We start from the raw sequence: 23,283 nt of genomic DNA, 5'->3' as shown, positions 1-23,283 counted from the left end.
CCTTTGAAAGAACTTGTTGGCTATAATTCATGCTGAAATCTTGAATCACTGCTAGATGAAGCAGATTAAATGTACAGTCTAAGTACTGAGACTTTATACATACACAAACTGGATGCATGAAACTGTACCTGCAATCATCTCTACATTTCCATTTAGCAAATTTTGAACACTTCAGAAACTTCAGTAATCTAGACGCAAGTATTTCCTATGCTACGATGATAATAAGGAGGAAAATGAGAATCATAACCATGAGGAAGATGCCCTTAGATAACTGCAGCAAAGGCCTTTGGGCAAATATAATCTAATACCAGTTACTTATCTAATTGGAAACATATACTTGACTTTACAAATGAAGGAAGGAGGAATTTTAGCAAATACTTGTAGAGTGATTGGAATTTTAAAAAATACTTAATACAGCCTCAGACTGTACTGTACTGAAGGGTATTTTAGCCTAGTCCCATCTTACATAAGCAACACATTTTAAACTAAACTACATACGTTATTTGGAATAAACTAAACTATTATATTAATTATTTTTTCTTACTATAGCACCTCAAGGCCCCAACCAAGAAAATGTCCAAATTGTGCTGTACTTTACATACAGGTGGCAAGAGACAGCCTCTAGCCCTAAGAGCTTACAATCTAAAAAAGCAAGATGGACAAAGGAAGTATTAATTTCCCAATTTTATAGATGAAGAACTGAGGCACAGAGAAATTAAGTAACTTGCCAAAGGTCACACAGAAAATCTGGCAGATCTCAGAACTGAACCTAGTTCCCTTAATGTCAGAACAGTGTCTTAACTCCAAGACCATCTTCTCTTAACAAATTCTTTAAAGAAATCATTTAAAAGCTCAGCTGTTCTCCATTCTATTAGTGCATAGTCAGTATTTGTAAATAGGGTTAAGATCAGATCGTTTTAGTCTCATGCTTTCCTCTTCTTCTTCCACACTTCCATGGTGTATAAAGCATACAATTGCCTTCTTAGAAGGTTATTATTCAGTTCTGAGTGGGGCCAGACTTTATAGCATCGTGCATGAGGATCTGGGCTGGTAAGCAGAGATAATGGAATGCAGAGCCTTTGCCGTCTCAGTCCTGTCTGTAGTGACTGTAAGTCACTGCCACCGTGGTGACCCACATGAAATGCATCAGTTGTTTCAAACTAGTTTCCTGTTTTTTATTTTTGATTTTTGATAAATCTCTCTCTCTTCTGGGGTCTGTGGCAGGGGGACAGCAGTGCCTGGCAATCTCCCTTGAGAGGCCAAGCTGAACTGTCTGCACCCATAGAAATGATCCGTCAGGGTCAGGTTTGAGGCACATTGGAGAGAGGCAGTACAGGCAAACTTGCACTATTGCTGACCATGCTGTACCTCTCCAGTGGATAAATAAAGAACTTCAGTCTCTGAGGTTCTCAATCCAGCTCACTCCTCCCAACCAGTGAGCTTTGCCATATAACATAGGAAAAAGAGGCTCAGTGACCAATGTTTTTTGAAATTCACTCCAGTACTGTTGATTGGGCTGGAGGTAGGGTGACCAGACAGCAAATGTGAAAAATTGGGACAGGGGGTGGGGGGTAATAGGAGCCAATATAAGAAAAAGCCCCCAAAATTGGGACTGTCCCTATACAATTGGGACATCTGGTCACCTTAGCTGGAGGCTATAGACTCACCACCAAGTGTTTGATATTCCCCATCCTGTATTCCACTCTTGAGTTTGGATCTCCTGAAAGTTACCATCCAATTATCAGACTGGCTTCTTCAATTTCACTTCCTGACATAATTCAGTGAGGTCCTCAGCTGTATAAATCACATTACTTTACCTAACTAAGCTGATGTAACTTTGACACAGACAAAACTCAAGGAGCCAGATTCACCCCGGTATAACTCCACTGACTTCCATGGGATTGTGCATGTCTGATTGGATGCGGTCTTGAAATGTGCCTGCAGACAAATGGGCCTAATGTAGAGCCAGTCCACTGGAGCCAAAGATGGACGGGCAGAGTGAGAACTCAGGAAGAGTTCCGCTAATAAACAGCAGGCAGGGACTACTTGGGTTACATCTGTAAAGAAGGGAAAAGGGAGAAGAGGAACAACAAGTTTGATAAATGCTTTTTTTGTTGTTCGTTGATTTGACTGATGTAAAGGAAGTCAAAATACACATTTCCTTTCAGTGGCATCTTTCTCTCTTTCTCAAAGTGAGAACTGGCAGCTCATTTTAGGAGTGAGGCTCTCTGGAGAGGTCTGATGAGACATACCAGAGGCTGGAGTAAGTGGGATGGGGAGCAACTGTTTTCATAAAACCCCAACTAAAGTTTAATAAAGAATGATGAGCATATGCCTAGTTCCAGGCCACTACTTGATCTGAAGTAAATACTTCACACATTGAGCATGATGGCTCAAGAATATCAAGTGATTCCGAGACAAATTTGTCTTTAAATTTGACTACAAATTGTTTTTAAATCCACTCTGCTGGTGAATCCATCTAAATGCCTTCATGAGAAACTGATATTAAAAAAGCAGTTGGAGTGCAAAAGTGGCATTTTTGACTATATTTATGTACATTTTACACACTGCACCACACTGTCCACTGCTTAGGCCCAAACTATAAATTTTCTTTCCTTTAAAAAAATATTAAGGAGACAATAGCAGGTCAAATATACCTTCAAACTTGATTGGGGTATTTTAGGAAATTTTGAATCTTTTCAGGGACATATTGGTGTTGCCGGAGGTATTGTTCCCATTGTGCTAGGAGCCATATAAATATAGAATGAAAAGATGGCACCTGCCCCAAGCGGCTTCCAATCTAAGGGTACGTCTACACTACCCGCCGGATCGGCGGGTAGCGATCTATCTATCGGGGATCGATTTATCACGTGTAGTGTAGACGCGATAAATCGATCCCCGATCGCTCTCCAGCAGCGCAAGAGGCGGAAGCAAAGTCGACGGGGGAGCCGCGGCCGTTGATCCAGCGCTGCGAGGATGCAAAGTAAGTAATTTTTATTTGATCTAAGATACGTCGATTTCAGCTATGCTATTCTCGTAGCTGAAGTTGCGCATCTTAGATTTATCCTCCCCTCCCCCCAATGTAGACCAGGCCAAAGTATAAGACACGAATTAAGAAATGGATACAGACAGACAGATGGGGAGCACAAGGAAAGAATGCGATCATACTGGTCAGCCTGATAAGCTGTGGTTTCAACACACCAGCTGTGTATCCGTTGTCGAGATGTATCCTATTGTAGGATTTGTTGGCTGACTGTTGAAGAGTATAACTTATGTGCATGTATGGTGCTAGCTACAAAGGGTGCAGTCAGATACTAATCTGACTTGTTTAACTGTTTCCTTGCCAGCACTCTGTTAAGGGAACCCTGCACTCCTGCCGCATTAAGCAGTAACTTATATAAAATATGCTTACTGACCGTCAGTATGCAATGAAGAGAAATAGTCATGGCAGCAGAGGATGGAGACATTTGTCTGCTAGGCAGAGAAATTTAGCTCCCAAGCAGAGGCAGGGAGTCAGTCCGAATACTGGCACTAGCAGAGTTTCACCTTGGCACTTCTAGCTTAAAATTTACTTTCCTCAAGCATTTGTAGGATTAAAACATATGCTTGAATGTTCATAGGAAGTGAGTAAAACAGAGCATACATGTGATTAAAGGAAATGCATTCTTAAACATCAGTGAGCACTAACAGAACAGCTCTATAGTGGTCTCCTAGCTCTTGCATACACTTAAACTTCATTGCTGCTTTGGTCCATTCAAAAAAATTCCTTAAAAATTTGCCACTCAGAAGGCAAAGAAGATCCCAAGGAATTACAGATGTGTATGTGAAAGGGCTACCATATCTTTAATAAACACACCTTCTATAAACCATTCGTCTGTCTCTGAGTGAAAGGATGTCAGTCATGCAAAGAAACACAAAGATTACAAATCAGAAACCAAAATCTTTCTCTCTCTTGAAATTAGGATAAATGAGTAATTTCCAGAAAGACAATCTGAGCAGTTGTACCGGAAATGTTAGGTAGGTTACCAACAGGGAATATGAGATCAATTTAAGATGTTCTGCAACATTAACACATCAGCAAAAAAGCAGAATGAGAGCTAAATTGCAAGCTCAATTTCACCCAAGAAATTGTATTCAGCAGGTTCAGAAATTCATAAATTCCAAGGCTAGAAGGGACCACTGGGATCCTCTAGCCTGACCTTTTGTATAACACAAGCCATAGAACTTCCCCAAAATAATTCCTAGAGCAGATCTTTTAGAAAAACCTCCAGTCTTGACTTTAAAAATGGCAGTGATGGAGAATCCACCCACAATACTTGGTAAGTCATTCCAGTAGTTAATTATGTTCACTGTTAAAAATTTGTGCCTTATTTCCAGTCTTAATTTGGCTAGCTACAATTCAATGGCTGGAAGTTGAATTATACCTGCCTCTGCTAGATTGAAGAACCCATTGTTAAATATTTGTTCCCCATGTAGGTACTTATAGACTGTAATGAACTAACTCCTTAACATTCTCTTTGTTAAGCTAAATAAATAGAACTCCTTGAGCCTGTTACTATAAAGCATGTTTTCTAATCCTTTAATCATTCTCAGAGCTCTTCTCTGAACCCCCTCCAGTCTATCCACATCCCTCTTGAATTGTGAACACCAGAACTGGGCACAGTATTCCAGCAGAGGTCACACCAGTGCCAAATCCAGAGATAAAATAACCTCTCTATTCCTATACTCAAGATTGTTTATGCATCCAGGGATCAAATTAGCCCTTTTGTCCACACTGTCACATGGGGAGCACATGTTCAACTGATTATTCGCCACAACCCCCAAATCTTTTTTCCAGCAGAGTCACTGTTTCGCAGGGTAGAGTAGGTGGTGTTGTCCTCCTTAACATCCTGTAACGATTTTCAACTGTTGCCCAAATATGGCAGTTCAATTTCCCTAGCTGGAGGCATGAGTCATTCCTCTCAGAACCTGCAAAGAGAAGGAAGCCAGTTTGTTCCATGAAGTCTACACTCTTATTAAGAGTGGAGCAGGGATAAGCATGAGAACCATCTGTGATTAGTATGTTGCAATATAGGTTTGGACCCACAGATTTAAAATGCCTCCAAATGTGGAGGAAGAACTGGAACTTCTACCTGGTGGTGGAGCTTCTTATATCATTGGGCCAACAGCCCAATAGGAATAGGTTGTGAGGTGAATTTTTTGTCTTGTTTTACATTTGCCCCTTCCTCCGCAGCATGGGGTAGGGATCACTTGCTGGAGGATTCTCTGCAATTTGAAATCTCTAAATCATGATTTGGGAACTTCAACAGCTGAGTCAAGGAAGGGAATTCTTCCAGGAGTGGGTGGGTCAGCTTTTGTGGCCCGCATCATGCGGGAGGTCAGACTAGATGATCATAATGGTCCCTTCTGACCTTAGAGTCTATGAGTCTATATTTTTATAATTCTCCCTTTACTTTTGTTCTCCATCTTCCTTACCACAGGCCCTGTAATGCTTGCTGATATGGAGCCATAAGGGGAAAGGCGTGCCTTGCTTATTAGTGCCACAGTAAATAGCCTGAAGATGTAGAATCTTGATTTTCCCAGATGGATTTGTTGAAGGCTAATTTGTAATTATATCATAATGTGCAGAGAAAGAGCTGGTCAAAATTGTTCCAGCGAGATTTTTTTTCCCATGAAAAATGCAGTTTTTGTTTAACCAAAATGTTTCACAATTTGCATTGGATATTTTCCATTTTTCATTTTATTTCCTTTTGAATTTAATTTTTCTTTTTGATCTGGTTGGCAAAGAACAAAAATGTCAATTCAAAACAAAATGGATGAAGAATTTGTCCAAATTAGGCTGTGTGCTTGATCAAGCACAATGTTCCAATCGAACCCCAGCCTGGTAACAGATTAAGCATATTCCGGCATTTAAAACAAAAAACAAACAAACTAAAAGTAACAGAACCTACCAGGACTTAAAGTCACTGCTGTTTGCACCCTTTGGGTTCCATGTAGGTTGCTACAGCTGGTAAATCCACATATTGCAATTGAAATGAAAACTTATGCACCAAGAGCATATGAATGCTGTTCACTTCCATTGCATAACACCACAAATATAGGCTACGGAGGGGGCTTCTGTTTTTAATGAAAAATTCATAGCAGTTTCATCAGCAAAGAACATGTGACTAAAGAGGGAAGCAAATCAAAATTAAGGTATAGAATTAACATCAGTGAAAATTAATTCTAAACATGGTAAGGACAGTCCACTGGTTAGGGTGCTAACCTGGGACGCGAGAGACTCAGGTTCAGTTCTCTGCAACAGACTTCTTGTGTTGCCTTGGGCAAGCCAGTTAGTCTATGTGAGCCATAGTTCCCCACCCGTTAGATGGGGAGAATAGCACTTCCCTATCTAACTGGATGTTATAACTTACAGTTATATAATCTTGAAAATACATTCAAGATTGTGCAGAGCTTAGATGGAGGCCATATAAGTAACACAGACAGGAGTTACTCTGGATTTTCCCTGATGTAACTTAAAGCAGAAGTTGGACCACAACCAGGGCCGGCTCTAGGCACCAGCAAAACAAGCTGGTGCTTGGGGCGGCACATTTTTAGGGGCGGCATGGCTGGCGCCAGAATGCTGCCCCTAAAAATGTGCCCCAGCCGCCCTAGCTCACCTCCGCTGCTGCTGGCAGGGCATGCGAAACAGCTGATTCGCGCACCGCTACTCGCCCTCCCTCCCAGGCCCTCAAACCTGGGAGGGAGGGGGAGCAGCGGCGCGCGAATCAGCTGTTTCGCGTGCCACGGCGGCTCGGGGTCTCCCCCTCCCTCCCAGGCTCTCAAAACTGGGAGGGGGGAGATCCCGAGCGGCCGTTTTGCGCGCCACTGCTCCCCCTCCGTCCCAGGCTTGAGAGCCTGGGAGGGAGGGGGAGAAGCGGTGCCTGCGCCGCGGCCACTAGGAGTCTCCCCCTCCCTCCCTTCTAGGCTTGAGAGCCTGGGGGGAGGAGGCAGGGCTGGGGATTTGGGGAAGGGGTGGAGTTGAGGCGGGGCCGGGGATGGGGTAATTAAAGAACCGGGGGGTTGGGGGAGTGGCCAAAATTGTTTTTGCTTTGGGCAGCAAAAATCCTAGAGTCGGCCCTGACCACAACTAATCAGTTGGGCCTGATTCTTAGCTCCTTACACACACAGCCTCCAAATGCCATGTTTCAATGTATGCCGTGTTGTAGTCACCATCTTGGTCCCAGGATATTAAAGAGACAAGGTGGGTGAGGTAATATCTTTTATTGGACCAACTTCTGTTAGTGAGAGAGGAAAGCTTTCAAGCTCTGTGTAAGCTCAAAAGCTTGTCTCTCACCAAGTTGATCCAGTTAAAGATATTGCCTCACCCACCTTGTCTCTCTAATATGTTAGAGTGCTCTAGTGAGTGTAGCACAGAACTGTTGGTCATTGAATCCCTGGGTGACCACTTCACATCTTTGTGTCCCATCTGTTTACAGAGAAAATAATTGTAGGTAAGTATCATTTAATGTTTAAAAAGCACTTTGTAGTCCTTGGATGAAAGATGTTACATGAGTGCAGATAATTAGTGATGAATATTATTGTTCTAATCTACTGCAAGCTCTGCTTGCTTTTGGACTGGCACCGTTAAACAGGAGTAAGGAGTATACCTTGTATATACTGCGTCCCTGAAGAAATTTGGAATGTGTAACTATTTCTTCGACATTGTCAGGGGTAAAATTTTCAAAAGAACCTACATGGGATAGGGCCCAGATCCTCAAAGTTACTGAGAGTTCAATGGGAGTTAAGTGCCTAAATACCTTTGAGGATCTGGGCCTTAGATGCACCTAAGTTTCATTGAAAGTCAGTGCGACTTCAGGTGCTTTTGAAAATGCGGTTAGGCTCCTACGTCACTTAGGTGCTTTTGAAAATTTTACTCCATAGCTTTTTGCCAGACATTTTTCTAAGTATCACAGCTGAGAATTAAGTGAACAGAACTACTAGAAATTCAAGTCAGCAGGGCCTGGTGAAATTCATCCTATGGTATGTAAGGAACTAGTTACCTAACTAGTTATCTATTGGGAGGAAGGGTGGAGATAAACGAGCAGGGAGAGGAATGAGTGGGCTGGAGGTGGTGCAGCTCATCGTCCCTTTTCCAGCTTCATAGAAGTCATTTTGGAAAGATAACACAGCCATGGGCTGCTTAACCTTGCCCATGAAGTCCCCACTCACACATCTTGGGATCTCTGGGAGCTATTGTGTTTTCCTTAACACTGTTAAACATGGGGAATGCTACTTTTAACAGTGAAGTGTTTCTCTTCTTTCCCCCCTTCCTCCCTTTCTAACTCTTTTGCAACTTCTTCCACTTGGGGTTGGGATAAACCTGTGTCCCTGCCCAGAACACTTCATGGCCCACTCTGCTTCAGCACAGCCTAAATGGTTCTCTTCACCCTACCACTAATGCGGACATGTGTATATCACATTGTCTGCCCCAAACCTCCCCTACATCTGTAACTACTGTAGGAAAACACATTGTGAATTACTGTTTGCTACAAAATAAAGAATCAGAGAGGCTGTTCTCCACTTGTGCCTGAAACAGGAATAAAGCAGAACAGATGCTTGATGGCCTGGAATAACTACCATACACAATCATCTTAATCTCATCTCTATTTTTTTATTTTATTTTTTTTATGTTGCAATTGTGAATTATGTTGTTTGCATTTGTAATTATGAGGCCAAACAGATGGTGGAAGGCTTATTTCAGAATGATGTATCCATTAAAATAACCTACTCTGGGCTGCCAAGTGATTGTTCACTGTAATCCTGATGCACTATAGCAAAGGGTTATTTCTCTCTCTCTCAGTGCATCAGACTGGAACAGAGCTTTGAGAAATAGACACTATATTGGATGATTGCTATAAAAGGGATGTTGTAAACAGCCACAGTGGGTCAGCCCAGAATATGTCTGTTTGCCAGAAGATGGGAATGGGTGACAGGGCCTGGATTGCTTGATGATGACCTGTTCTGTTCATTCCCTCTGGGGCACCTGGCATTGGCCGCTGTCGGAAGGCAGGATACTGGGCTAGATAGACCTTTGATCTAACCCAGTATGGCCATTCTTATGTTCTTATGTATCAGTCTCCTAAGAAAAGGCAGGCATGGAAGGTTATTAGACCAACACAGTTTTCAACCCTAAGAGGTGCCCTCAACTCCTGATTCACCTTGTTTGCTAGGTTCCAGTGATATATGGCCACCAACCCGCCCACCTCCCCTCTTGTTCTGATCTCACTCAAACTGCTCCTACTACAGTTTGTCTGCATAATGTAGTTGGGACTTAAATCGTCTTGAACCCGTTAGGATCTAATCATAGAAGAAGTCCTAGGTCTTCAAATTTTTCAGCATCCTCGGGATGCTTCTATCTCTGTTGCCTTTCAGGACATCCTGCTTAAGGACATCCTGCCTGCCTTTATCTACCCACAGTGACAGGGTACTCAACATGTCTGACAATAGCAGAGGCTCCTTGGAATCTCCTACTGGAATTGGAAGTGGCCATCTGTCCACCAGGCTCCTTTCTTGAAATCTGATTTCACCATCTCCCTCTTCTTTATTTTGTGGGGTGCTTCAGCTCTTCCATCTACTGGACATTCTGCTCAGACAGACAATAATGCGCATTTTAGATCTTTTGGATTATTTTGTCTCTGAGCCTTCTGTGCCACTGGTTTTCATATGATCTGATCTAACAAAAATAAAGGCAGAGATGCAGTGTCAAAGCCTCTTTAAGTTGCAATGGTCTGTACTGACCCAGCTCTGATTGTTACCTTCATTCCACCCCCCTTACCACACCCTATTTATGTGCATTTGCTTCCCACTTAGGCTTCAGCACACAACTCCATAGCAAATAGCATAGTCCATTACACTAGGTAGGTTTGGGGGCTGCCTAGTTTAACTGCCTTAAGCTGGTAAGCTGTTCCCAAAATGAAGCTTCTCTCATCAGACAGGTTCTTCACAGCCCTCATCAGGAGAGAAACGGCTGAAGGCTTTGTTCCTCCTCCACTCATCAGTTAGAACACCAGAGGAATCAGCATCACTCCTACCCACAGCTATGACACCGCTGCAGGATCCTTTAGTAGTTCACTGATGCAAGGCAAATACTTTCAGGGCACAGATGGAGAACTAAGGGTAATGATACAAGGCTGCTGTTGCGTTGAGCCCCCAGAGTGTAGGGGCAGAGGCAGAGCAGGGAGCAGCTGAAAGGCTGGCTGCATTTGCTATCAAGCTTCATTAGGGATCCCTGAGATCACTACTATTTCTGGTTGATTTAAAAATGTATTTTCACTTGAAGCCTGCTAATTGTCATGTAGCAAGTCTATGTAACTGCATGTTCCTGTGAGAGTTACCCTGAACCTCCCTCCTCCATCCGCTCCAATCATCTGTTACACCCACTTGTTGCATCTTAAATTAGATTGTAAACCCTTCAGGGCAGGCACTGTCTTTTAATATGTCTGGCAGAGCCCAGCACGATGGGGTTTCTATCTTGTGCTACAGTGATGCAAATAATAATATGTTCATCTCTCCTAGAGTTCAGATTTAAAATTTTCTTGGTACCCAAACCCCAAGGTGGGGACAGATTATTTTTAAACAGGTGTATTAAATAGCAGACAGAATGTTCTTACTATGTACTAGAGGCTGGTGTATAGTGAAAACTTACATTGGCATAGCTATGTCTCTCAGGGGTGCGAAAAATCCACAGCCTTGAGAGACGTTGTTAAGCCAGCCTAACCCCTGGTGTAGACAGTGGAAGAGAGAAACCCTCCCACTGCTGTAGTGAATGCCTACACTGAATAGCTACAGCAATGCAACTGTGCCAGCACTGCCCCTCTGCCATGTACATTGGCCAAACCGGACAGTCTCTACACAAAAGAATAAATGGACACAAATCTGACATCAGGAATTATAACATTAAAAAACCAGAAGTTTCAGAGTAGCAGCCGTGTTAGTCTGTATCCGCAAAAAGAAGAACAGGAGGACTTGTGGCACCTTAGAGACTAACAAATTTATTAGAGCATAAGCTTTCGTGGACTACAGCCCACTTCTTCGGATGCATATAGAATGGAACATATATTGAGGAGATATATATACACACACAGACAGAGAGCATAAACAGGTGGGAGTTGTCTTACCACCTCTGAGAGGCCAATTAATTAAGAGAAAACAAACTTTTGAAGTGATAATCAAGCTAGCTCAGTACAGACAGTTAGATAACAAGTGTGAGAATACTTACAAGGCGAGATAGATTCAATGTTTGTAATGGCTCAGCCATTCCCAGTCTTTATTCAAACCGGAGTTGATTGTGTCTAGTTTGCATATCAATTCTAGCTCAGCAGTTTCTCGTTGGAGTCTGTTTTTGAAGTTTTTCTGTTGTAATATAGCCACCCGCAGGTCTGTCACTGAATGACCAGACAGGTTAAAGTGTTCTCCCACTGGTTTTTGAGTATTTTGATTCCTGATGTCAGATTTGTGTCCATTAATTCTTTTGCGTAGAGACTGTCCGGTTTGGCCAATGTACATGGCAGAGGGGCATTGCTGGCACATGATGGCATATATCACATTGGTAGATGTGCAGGTGAACGAGCCCCTGATGGTATGGCTGATGTGATTAGGTCCTATGATGATGTCACTGGAATAGATATGTGGACAGAGTTGGCATCGGGGTTTGTTACAAGGATAGGTTCCTGGGTTAGTGGTTTTGTTCAGTGATGTGTGGTTGCTGGTGAGTATTTGCTTTAGGTTCGGGGGTTGTCTGTAAGCGAGGACAGGTCTGTCTCCCAAGATCTGTGAGAGTAAAGGATCATCTTTCAGGATAGGTTGTAGATCTCTGATGATGCGCTGGAGAGTAGGAGAACACTTCAATCTCCCTGGTCACTCAATAACAGACCCCAAAGTGACAAATCTTCAACAACAAAAACTTCAAAAACAGACTCCAATGTGAAACTGCAGAACTGGAATTTATTTGCAAATTGGACACCATCAAATTAGGCCTGAATAAAGGCTGGGAGTGGTTGGGTCATTACAAAACCTAAACTTAATTCCCCCCCGTATTGATTTTCCCCTACTGTTACTCAGACCTTCTTGTCAACTGTTTGAAATGGGCCATTCTCATTACCACTACAAAAGGTATTTTTCCTCCCTTGGTATCCTACTGTTAATTGAATTGTCTCGTTAGACTGACCTCACACTCGGTAAGGCAACTCCCATCTTTTCATGTATTTATACCTGCTCCTGTATTTTCCACTCCATGCATCTGCTGAAGTGGGTTCTAGCCCACAAAAGGTTATGCCCAAATAAATTTGTTAGTCTCTAAGGTACCACAAGGACTCCTCGTTGTTTTTGCTGATACAGACTAATACTCTGAAACCAGTCCCAACGCAGATACTCACAAAACTACACATACACTAACACAGCTACAGGCAGAACACAAATTTTCAATGTATGTGGAGAAGCAAAAGCATGCATGTACAAACACAAAACAAACATGCACATACAGAGACTTTTACTACCCTCAAGGATACAAAAAAACCCTCTCTATCTCTATAAATGTTGATGATGAAAAACTGTTTCCTTCATTTTCTAGGTAGGGGACAGAATTAACAACCCCCCAATCAAATCAAATCTTTCCAAGCCTAGTCTGTAAGTAGCTGCAGAACTTGGTATAAGTCTTCAACAAATGTTTCCCCGCCACAACAACAGAAACCAGGCTCCCGTGAATTGAAAATAAAGTTTCCTATTCAGCAAGCACTTGATACTATAAACAGGCAGATTCGGGGGTGATTACCAAACGGAGAGCAGATGTGGCTGCACTACATGGAATAGGTTTAGGGAGGCTGAGGTATTCTCTATCAATCTGTCCTCAGCAAGGCTGAGATTGATGCTTTCGCCATGCATGGCGTGTTCTGGGTATTTCGCTTTTGGATTTTTTTCTCTGCTGTTATTACACTTTGGGAATAAATATTTTTATTTGTAAAGGTTAACAAGACTGGAGCCAGCGATAAGCCCAATGTTTATTCAAAGGCTTCGAAAAGTGCAGGTAGTTGCCACGCATGAGTTCCCTTCTGTAGTCTATTAGTGAGACAGCTCCAGCCAGCCGGGGCCATCTTCACTCCCCACAGGTTTTTCATGTGCTGTGCCTGCTAATGCAACCCAAATCCTTGCCCATTGTTTGTGACATTGTTCTGAGTGTGGAGCGGCCCCTCGTCCTTGCAGTAGCCACCAAGGTTAATTTAATGGAAGATTACAGACTTGAATCAAGCCAGGGTCCTTGAGATGAGGGATGGATATGAGTGTTAGGGCTAGGCCCAGGCTATTGTTAAAGTTAAGGGGACTGATTCATTACTGTTCTACCGCGCTTTTACATTGTCTCTGCAGGCGTAAAATGCTGTAATGCTGTATGTGGCCGCTTGGGGAATTCCCCTGGTGTAGGGGGCATCCTGGGCAGGTATAGTCAGTGTAGTTAGCCTTATACTACCCTCACAGAGACCCAGGCATAAGGGGCATGCCAGGGAATGGGAACAGAAATGTTCCTGTTCTCCAGCTAGTTTTGCCTGCTAGAAGGGCCCCGGCACTCTATGTTGTGCTCCGCTATCAAGAGCAGCCCTCAGAAAGAGGAGGTGCAAAAGTGTCAAGCCACTATTTACCCAGCCCGTGGTCCACACTCAGAATGGGAGTTGGGATTAATTTGGCCCTTTGCCTAGAACAAATCCTGGGTCTAATGTTGGGCTCAGGGCTAGAATTCACATCCAGGAAGCTCAGGCACCGTGGCACATTGAGCTTCACTCCAGTGTTAGCTCATGTAATTCTTGCAGGTGACACACCATCCTGGGCTGTCACCTCTGCGAGATAGCTTTCCAGGGGCATTTCTTCTAGGGCGGAGATGCCCACCTTTGCTTCTGCTGGCTTCTTTCCTGCTTTGGTTTGAATACTATAAAGCCCCATAAATAATCTCCTAGACTCCCCACCATGATGACAGATAATTCTATAGGGAGCCTCCTGACTAGTTCATCCAAGTTTCAATGTTCCCATTGGAAGGAGCGGGACAAGCAGGCACAAGAGACCTCCACAGTTCTGGGGATTGTTTTGCAGCACAGGGTACCTGTGGGGAGCCAAAAACTACTAACTATCTTGGCTTTGCTTCCCTAATTGTACAAATCAGTGTGTGTGGGGGTGGGGAGGAGACGGGGGGAGAGGGTGCGATTGGCTGAGAGTTGAAGGGAGAAACTGCAAGAAAGTTATATCCTACTGGTGATTATTTTCCTTGTATTTGGTGAATTCCCAAGATATTTTAGGATCACATCCTCCTCATTTCTATCATGAATCTGTCAAGGATTTATCCAAACAGTCCCCTCAACTGTGCTGAAAGCTAATTCCAACCATTTAATTAAAAAGCCCATTGTACTGTCAGAAACAGTGTGTGCTGCAGAAGCAATTATCTCTAAATTGGTCATTATCACAATTAAAATACCATTTTGCAAGCATGCAAACAGCCTGAGGCAGAAGTTCCTTTATGGGTAATAATGGCTCTCCTTTATCGGACATTATTGCTGGGTGATGCTGTTTGTGGTCTGAAATGAAATGGCAATAAGCACTCGTTACTGAGTTAGGGGAGGAGTCAGCTTCATACATGATAGGAAGAGTGGGGAGCTATTTCTAATGGAGTTTGAATGATATACCAGCATTTAAACGTCCCATATTAGCAACTCATTGTAAGTAGTAGAGCTGAGCAAATAATTTGCAGTGAATAATTTACTCAATGAGTTTAGCCTCTTTTCCTGTTCATGGATTGTGATTTCCTCAGATTTATTCATTATTCAAACCTACACGGCAAATACCTCTTGACACATTTATCCTGACTATTCGGCATCCACATAGTGTCGCTTAGTTGTGATTGGTGAGATAAGTCACATGGCATGTTGTTTCCCAATTGGATGAATATGCAAGTGCTTCAAGTGTGAGTGAATGTAAAATTCAGTTGCACAAACGCTTGTGCATTTCAATTTGAAATGTGCTTTCTGTGAATGTTTGTGCCTGTAAAGTGAAGATGATAATCCCAGAGAGCAGATTGAATAAAGTGTTGTAATCTGAGAAGGGCGGGGCCTTATGATCTTCTACATCTGGATTTTAAAGTTAGCGCTGTAACAATTAAGCAGTCTGAAGTGTCATATGAAAGGAGAAACCACTGAAAAACCATCACATAACACAGTAGTCCACCAATGGAAAAGCCCTTAGGCAGTATATTTATGAAACCTCCCAGGCGTCCCTTGTTTTAGTTTTCACACTGTGGTATGATTGCTCATTGTGATACAGAATGCTTCTCCCTCCCCCATATGCCCATCTCCCCAGATGGCAAACAGTTGGAATTTTTGGACCAAGCACCAGAAGCAACATGAAAATAAATTTCTACCCTGAGAGATTCTACAGCACACTAACAATTTCTCTTTAGCTCGCACGCTTTTCATACAGATGGCACCTTCCGCTAAAATGCCGAACATGGACAATTCCTTTCTGACTACAAGCAGAGATAGACGATATGCTGCCTCCTTTGGGTGCCTTGTATGAAGCCACTTTTCAATAGCTGTCTCTCCTGCAGCTGAACAGACTCTGCATCATTCTGCAGCATGGGTGCCTTGCTCGCAGAGCACATGGTCTCTCTTAACTCAGCTGTAGCACAGATCCTGGCTTGCTGATGTTTCCTTGATAGAGCTTCTTGCACAAATGAGTTCAGTCTGACTTGGCACAATATACAAAAATTAAGTCTTTGCAAATTGTTCTTATATTTTTAATGCCAGAAATGACCATTATGTTAATCTTGTCTGACTTCCTGTCTAGCACAGGCCATTGCATTTCACCCACTAATTCCAGCATCAAGCCCGTATCTTGTGGTTGAGCTAGAGCATATTTTTAGAAAGCCATCTGATCTTTATTTTAAAGATTTCAAGTGGCTGGGAATCCACTTCATCCCTTGGTAAGCTGTTTCAATGATTATATCCACATGCATAATCATCCGTATTAAAACAACTGATAGCTATATTAGAAATGAGCTTGAGCCAGGACAAATTTAGATCCAGAGCAAGTTTTCCCCAAAGTTTGGGTGTGTTCATATCCCCGCTTTTGGTTTAGGCCCTTTTCTGTTACACAGGCCCTAACAGATAGGTACTTAGTACATGCACTCAAAGGCCCTACTCTGCACAGAGGAGTGTGCAATTCTAGACATTCTGTGGCTAGAGTGTTATAAGAACAAATCTTGGGTCTAATGCTATTTGCCTCCCCTCTTCATGCATGCTAAAGTAGTAGAACTGATCATATTCCTTTTTAAACATGCACTTTAGGACTGGGTAATTGTTTCATGGAATCATAGGATATCAGGGTTGGAAGGGACCTCAGAAGGTCATCTAGTCCAACTGCCTGCTCAAAGCAGGACCAATTCCCAACTAAATCATCCCAGTCAGGGCTTTGTCAAGTCTGATCTTAAAAACCTCTAAGGAAGGAGATTCCACCACTTCCCTAGGTAACCCGTTCCAGTGCTTCACCACCCTCCTAGTGAAAAAGTTTTTCCTAATATCCAACCTAAACCTCCCCCCACTGCAACTTGAGACCATTACTCCTTGTTCTGTCATCGGCTACTACTGAGAACAGTCTAGATCCATCCTCTTTGGAACCCCCATTCAGGTAGTTGAAAGCAGCTATCAAATCCCCCCTCATTCTTCTCTTCTGCAGACTAAACAATCCCAGTTCCCTCAGCCTCTCCTCATAAATCATGTGCTCCAGACCCCTAATCATTTTTGTTGCCCTCTGCTGGACTCTTTCCAATTTTTCCACATCCTTCTTGTAGTGTGGGGCCCAAAACTGGACATAGTACTCCAGATGAGGCCTCACCAATGTCGAACAGAGGGGAATGATCACGTCCCTCGATCTGCTGGCAATGCCCCTACTTATACAGCTCAAAATGCCGTTAGCCTTCTTGGCAACAAGGGCATACTGTCGACTCATATCCAGCTTCTCGTCCACTATAACCCCAGGTCCTTTTCTGCAGAACTGATGCCTAGCTGCTCGGTCCCTAGTCTGTAGCAGTGCATGGGACTGTTCCGTCTTAAGTGCAGGACTCTGCACTTGTTCTTGTTGAACCTCATCAGATTTCTTTTGGCCCAATCCTCTAATTTATCTAGGTCCCTCTGTATCCTATCCCTACCCTCCAGCATATCTACCACTCCTCCCAGTTTAGTGTCATCTTCAAACTTGCTGAGGGTGCAGTCCACACCATCCTCTAGATCATTAATGAAGATAGTGAACAAAACCGGCCCCAGGACCAACCCCTGGGGCACTCCGCTTGGTACCGGCTACCAACTAGACATGGAGCCATTGATCACTACCCATTGAGCCCGATGATCTAGCCAGCTTTCTATCCATCTTATAGTCCATTCATCCAACCCATACTTCTTTAACTTGCCGGCAAGAATACTGTGGGAGACCGAATCAAAAGCTTTGCTAAAGTCAAGGAATAACATGTCCACTATTTTCCCCTCATCCACAGAACCAGTTATCTCGTCATAGAAGGCAATTAGGTTAGTCAGGCATGACTTGCCCTTGATGAATCCATTCTAACTATTTGTGATCACGTTCCTCTCCTTTAAGTGCTTCAGAATTGATTCCTTGAGGCCCTGCTCCATGATTTTTCCAGGGACTGAGGTGAAGCTGACTGGCCTGTAGTTCCCCGGATCCTCCTTCTTCCCTTTTTTAAAGATGGGCACCAGCTCTGCAATCACATCCGCCAATTCCTTTAGCACCCTCGGATGCAGCGCATCTGGCCCCATGGACTTGTGCTCGTCCAGCTTTTCTAAATAGTCCTGAACCGCTTCTTTCTCCTCAGAAGGCTGGTCTCCTCTTCCCCATGCTGTGCTGCCCAGTGCAGCAGTCTGGGAGGTGACCTTGTTCGTGAAGACAGAGGCAAAAAAAGCATTGAGTACATTAGCTTTTTCCACATCCTCTGTCACTAGGTTGCCTCCCTCATTCAGTAAGGGGCCCACACTTTTCTTGACCTTCTTTTTGTTGCTAACATACCTGAAGAAACCCTTCTTGTTACTTTTAACATCTCTTACTAGCTGCAACTCCAAGTGTGATTTGGCCTTTCTGATTTCACTCCTGCATGCCTGAGCAATATTTTTATACTCCTCAGTTTCAGATGTGTAAGGTTCAGATGAAGGGGAATAAAGGCTTGTTTACATGGACACTTAGGCCAGATCTACGCTACAGACCTATATCGGTAGAACTATGTCGCTCAGGGTGTGGAAAATCCACACCCCTGAGCAACATAGTTCTACCCCCCATGTAGACCTCACTGTGTTGATGGGAGAAGCTTCTCCCATTGACATAGCAACCACCTCTTGTGGAGAAGCATTAACTATGCCAGCTTGTTGGATCCACATGGGGTGCTGAGCGGCTTTGAACATCTGACCTCACAGGGTGGCACCTGAGAAGTCATTATAATTAATTGCTTCAGTGAACAGTATTTTTCCCCCTCTAGTTCTGTGCAGCAATTCCATTTTGGGGGGAGTTTGGACTCTTGCAAAGAAGACTGATTATTAGATATGAAGTGTTGCAAGGATTTGCATGAGCCACTTTGGCACCAGTTGCTGGGAAGCCTTCCGATCATCTCACACCTACCCCTTTTCACTAAGCATTGCACTCCAAATCCCTTTTACTAGGAGAGACAGAAACCAGAACAATGGGTCTCCACCAGCCTAAGCCAGCAACGCCACTTGCTGTACATAAAGTTGTTTTGAGAAGGGCAGCGTGAGGCTGCCTGGTAGTTTAGATAGTGGAATAAGAGGCAGAGATGGAGGTCCTTACCCCCATCCTTCATTTACAGCACCATCAGTTAGGGCCCAGAGTCTGCAGGAAATCAGTAATTTGTGAATATGAAGTGGAGTTTAGCCTGCAGAATGCTCTCATTTTTCAATTGGGGAAGTGTGTGTATTTCAGGAGTCTCCAGAAGGTTGTAATCCTGCATGGCAATGATCTAATTGGACATGAACTGATCAGTATTCAGGACAGTTGTACTAAAAGAACTGAGATTACTAGCAATCAGTTGTTTTTAGTGTATGGTTCACATGATTCAGAGGGCAGGTCTCTGGGTCACTTTAAAGGACACATACATTCCAAGCCAAAGCAAAGTGATTTTTTAATACTTGCTTTAAAGAGATTCAATTCTGTGTTGACAACTCAGTCACCAACATCCACCCCAGAATCCCGGGTCTCCTAATTCATTAGCCTGGTTTCTTATGGTACTTGTTATAGCTCAGTTCTACATGAACCGGCAGGTTCCTACTTTGCAGGGGTTGGGGTTAACATTATAGTCACAGTCATCTTCTGCCATCATGAACATGGTTTGGATTTACATTTTACTTGGCAGGTGGAGCAGGGAAACGGGATATTAGGAGCACTCTGAAGACAACCTGCCTAGGTCTCAGACTCTCCTGAGAAAAGAAAAGGCTCAGCCTGTCCTTTTTCATTTGCTCTAGTGACTCCTATTTGTTTTGCTTTCCCCTCCTCCTAGGTACACAGTTTTACATAATGGGCATCATCAGGAACACGAGAAGCTTCCCATCCACAATGACCCAGAATCCCAGGAGTCCTGTTTCTAATGAAGACCCTGGCAGAGGAACCGCACACCTGCACACCAGATGATTTTGGGGCAGCAGGACTCTAATGCAAGCTCATTTGCCTGCATTTCCCTGGTGCCTCCTGTATTGATTTGACAGGAATGGCTAACAGCATGAAGATGGTGACTGACGAGGCTGAGGAGGGGATGCAATGTGCAGAACAATTGAGGAGACCTTTCTGTTGCTGCAGGAGGATGTCTGGACTTTATTAACGCAGCAGGGCCTTAATGTCAGTGCTTTACAGAGGTGTGCAAACTTCCATCCCTGTATACAAAGAGCACACACACAAGCCCTCGCACACACATACCCACACTGAGATTTATGGTTTTTCGCCAGCTGCCATTTTTTGCTGCATGCCGCCTCTTTGTTTTGTGGCCACAATATTGTGATCTTAAAGATTTCAAAGTCTGACTTGAAGCTGTAACGGTGAACTGCAGTAAATGCCTCCTTTGTCTGCTCAAGGTCACACCTACGCCTAACATGGTGCTGTCAGGAGAGACGTAGTGCTTATGTTTTCTTTCTGCAAAGAAAAGGAATTCTTTTCCTTCTCAGTTATCTTCAATGGTGAGATCTGTCAGTGTGAGCTGACAATTCCCCCTGTCCAGTGCAATATCAAATGGAAACAGTGTTTCCCTGTAGATACTTTTCCAGTGAGGGTCCTGACCAAGATCTCTGGTAAAAGAGCCAATGAGCAAAAATAGCCCATGAGGATCTAAAATGCAGCCCACAGTGACATATCATCTTTGATATGGAGACATGGCCCACAGAGACTGCAAGTCCCAGCAAGTGCTGCTCTATACTAGCCAGAAGACAGTAGTCATGGTCTGCCCCATTTTCTACCTATTAGATGCAGTAGTCCTTATTTGGGCAAACTTTGGGTATCCCACCTGTAAAAGAAAGGTTGATCAAGAGACAAAGTCCTTAGGGAATATCAATCTGTAATAGCTCACTAAGTGCCATGTTGATAAATATATGCCATCTGAAGAGCTTTTCTAGCTACAGTTGGAAGACAAACTCCTACTTGGGTGTTTTGCTTTTTCTTCCCTCCCCTCCCCCCATCCACCTGTGAGGTTTTAAAAAAAACAAAAACAAGCTTCAGAACTTTCAAATGTTGCCCGATGCACCTGCCCTTTTACAATAATCTCATATCCTAGCTACTTCCTGCATGCAGCTATTACTACATTCCTTGTAGGCAGCTTCCTCCTTTGCATGTAAATGACAGGCAACGCTGTAGATCTAGGAACCCTGGGAGTCTGATTTTCGTGCAGTGGGAAATACACAGGTTCTACACCGTGGGCCTGTAACCTCCTTAGATGAAGATCTAACCCAAAGATGACGGCCTTAGCCTGGAAAACAGAAATGTATTTTGTTACATTGTGTAATCATGTACAGATTTTTTTTAATGTAAAGAAAAAAGTTGACATTATTTATTATTATTTTTAAAAAGAAGTGTTTTTTCCATTCTAAGCTTCTAAAACATGGGAGTTTAACATATAAATATTATTATTTTATTAATGTTCTGTTGCTATGTGACAGGTATCTACTGTAAAAACAACCTGCTTTGAACAAAGAAAAAGTATTGCTGAGAAAGATAATTTTGTGCATGATAACAGCAAGCAGGTTTCGAACCATGGTGTCTGATTATCCTTGACTTCCTTGAAATGTTCTTTGCACTTGGAAAAACTCCATGCTAAAGTTTCTCATCTTTTTCTTTTAAAAATCATTAGTGCACTGGCCAGGAATAGCCCTAATTAGATGAAATGGTAGAGCCAAATAATTTTAATTTAGAAAGCCCGAAGAGGTTAGCAGCAGGCACAAAACTGTTGGTTTTAACACTTCATATTTTACTACAGGCACTGGCAGTAAATATAAGACGTTCTAAGAGAGCGCGTGAGAGACGCAATTTGACAAAGGCCCAGTTCGGTAATCACATGCTTGTGTAGGGGTGGCTTTTCAAAAGTGCTCAGGATTGGCCTAATTCTGCTCCCATTGTAGTCAATGATACAATTTCCATTGACTTCAATGGGAGAAGGGTTAGGCCATTGCTGAGTGCTTTTGAGAAGACCATCCCCAAGCACCTTTACTCCTGTGATTTAGTTCTCAGTGGAACTATTCGTGTGAACGGTGTTTGCAGGACTCAGTTCTGTGACAGTAGCCCAAGTAGTGTTGGGACCCTGCATTCATCCTAAGTGGCAACAGGGCTGGCTCCGAGCAGCTTTTTTGCCGCTCCAAGTGGTGAAGCGGAGGAAAAAAAAAAAAGATAAAGCTGCGATCGGCAGCATTTCGGCAGCAGCTCTACTGCACCGCTTCATTCTTCGGGGGCAATTCAGCGGCGGGTCCTTCCCTCCCAGAGGGAGTGAGGGACCTGCCGACGAATTGCCAACAAAGACCCGGACATGCCGCCCCTTTCCATTGGCCGCCTGAAGCACCTGCTTCTTTTGCTGGTGCCTGAAGCCGGCTCTGAGTGGCAAACAAACAAAACAAAACAAACAAACAAAAACCAAGTAGACCCTTTTCTCTTTCCCCATAAAAAGGCACTGAAAAAGATCAGTGGAAGATTTCTGTGAGTGAGATGAGACCATTAGCATGGTGACATGTGCAATGGAGTTTCATTTTTCCTTCTTTTGCTCTTGGATTGTTATTTTTTCCTAATGTATTCTAATGTGCTTTAACAGTATATCTTATCTTAATTTAAAATAAAATCCTGAACACTGTCTTACTCATGGCAAATGTCCAAGGGGGTTTCTCAATGGGACATTTGATTCACAAGCCAAAATAATCAGCAGCTCTGAAACAAAAAGTACTCCTGTTCTAAAACCTCTTAGTACATTTAGGAAACGTAAGTGTCCATGAACTGTGTCACTTCTGGCTAATGACTGGTTGGTACCAAAGTGCAAGAGGTTTCATGTAAGTTAACCTGTCACTAGCCACCTGGCAGCTATTATTTTATAACTACTCAATAGTTTCAGCAATGCTTCTCTGGTCGAAGTAAATCATATTTTCAAACACCAAAGCAATTTAGTGCTTCTCTGAAGAACAGGGGGTCTCAATCCTTGTTTTTTTCCTTCTCTGAAGTTTCAATTGCTGCTCATTGATTGACTTCAGTGGTTTGTGAGTTCATAATTTCATGGACCATTCTGGGTAGTGATTTCCATGCCACTTTGGAGCACAGGCCTGGAGACCTGGTCTCAATCTGATTCAGCATCGCAGAAGTATGGTGCTGAATAGTATGTAACGCATCAGCCATTGAAAAAAATAAAGTTCCTCTATGTATATTACTGTCTAGTTCACTCCAATTTGTTTGCATTGTTTACACTGTATTTACATGGGACGACCCAATTGGACGAGCATTCCCAAGTGGCTATAGCAGTGCCTTTCTGGTTAGTGCTATTACACTTGGTGGGAAAGCTATGCAGTTCTGAACAATTATACCATGTCGTGATAGGGGGAGGACATGAATTCCAAGTGCTTTGGACTGCTCAATGACTGTAACAATCATCCTGAAATATCAGGGCAGCACTTTATCACCAGTTATGGAAGGAAATCAACATTCAAAAGTTAAGAAAATCAGGCTGGATACATAGCATGTTATAGC

General features: G+C 43.2%; 1 protein-coding gene across 13 annotated transcripts in view; it reads left to right on the top strand.

The window, feature by feature from the left end:
* The window catches only part of HTR4 (5-hydroxytryptamine receptor 4), a 237,125-nt gene extending 214,164 nt beyond the window's left edge, over positions 1-22,961 (top strand). For all 13 annotated transcript variants that reach the window (XR_010590077.1, XR_010590072.1, XR_010590075.1 and 10 more), the window contains one exon: positions 19,583-22,961. Coding sequence is in view for 6 of the 13 variants with exons in the window: in XM_065555895.1 (XP_065411967.1) it covers positions 19,583-19,670 (88 nt within the window). In the remaining 7 variants the exon portion in view is untranslated. The remainder of the gene's footprint in view (positions 1-19,582) is intronic.
* Positions 22,962-23,283: the final 322 nt, after the last annotated feature.

The sequence above is a fragment of the Chrysemys picta genome, chromosome 8 (assembly GCF_011386835.1).
Source record: "Chrysemys picta bellii isolate R12L10 chromosome 8, ASM1138683v2, whole genome shotgun sequence".
Classification (NCBI taxonomy): Eukaryota; Metazoa; Chordata; order Testudines; family Emydidae; genus Chrysemys; species Chrysemys picta.
Note: the sequence above shows the minus strand (reverse complement) of the source record. Positions and strands in the feature narration are given on the sequence as shown.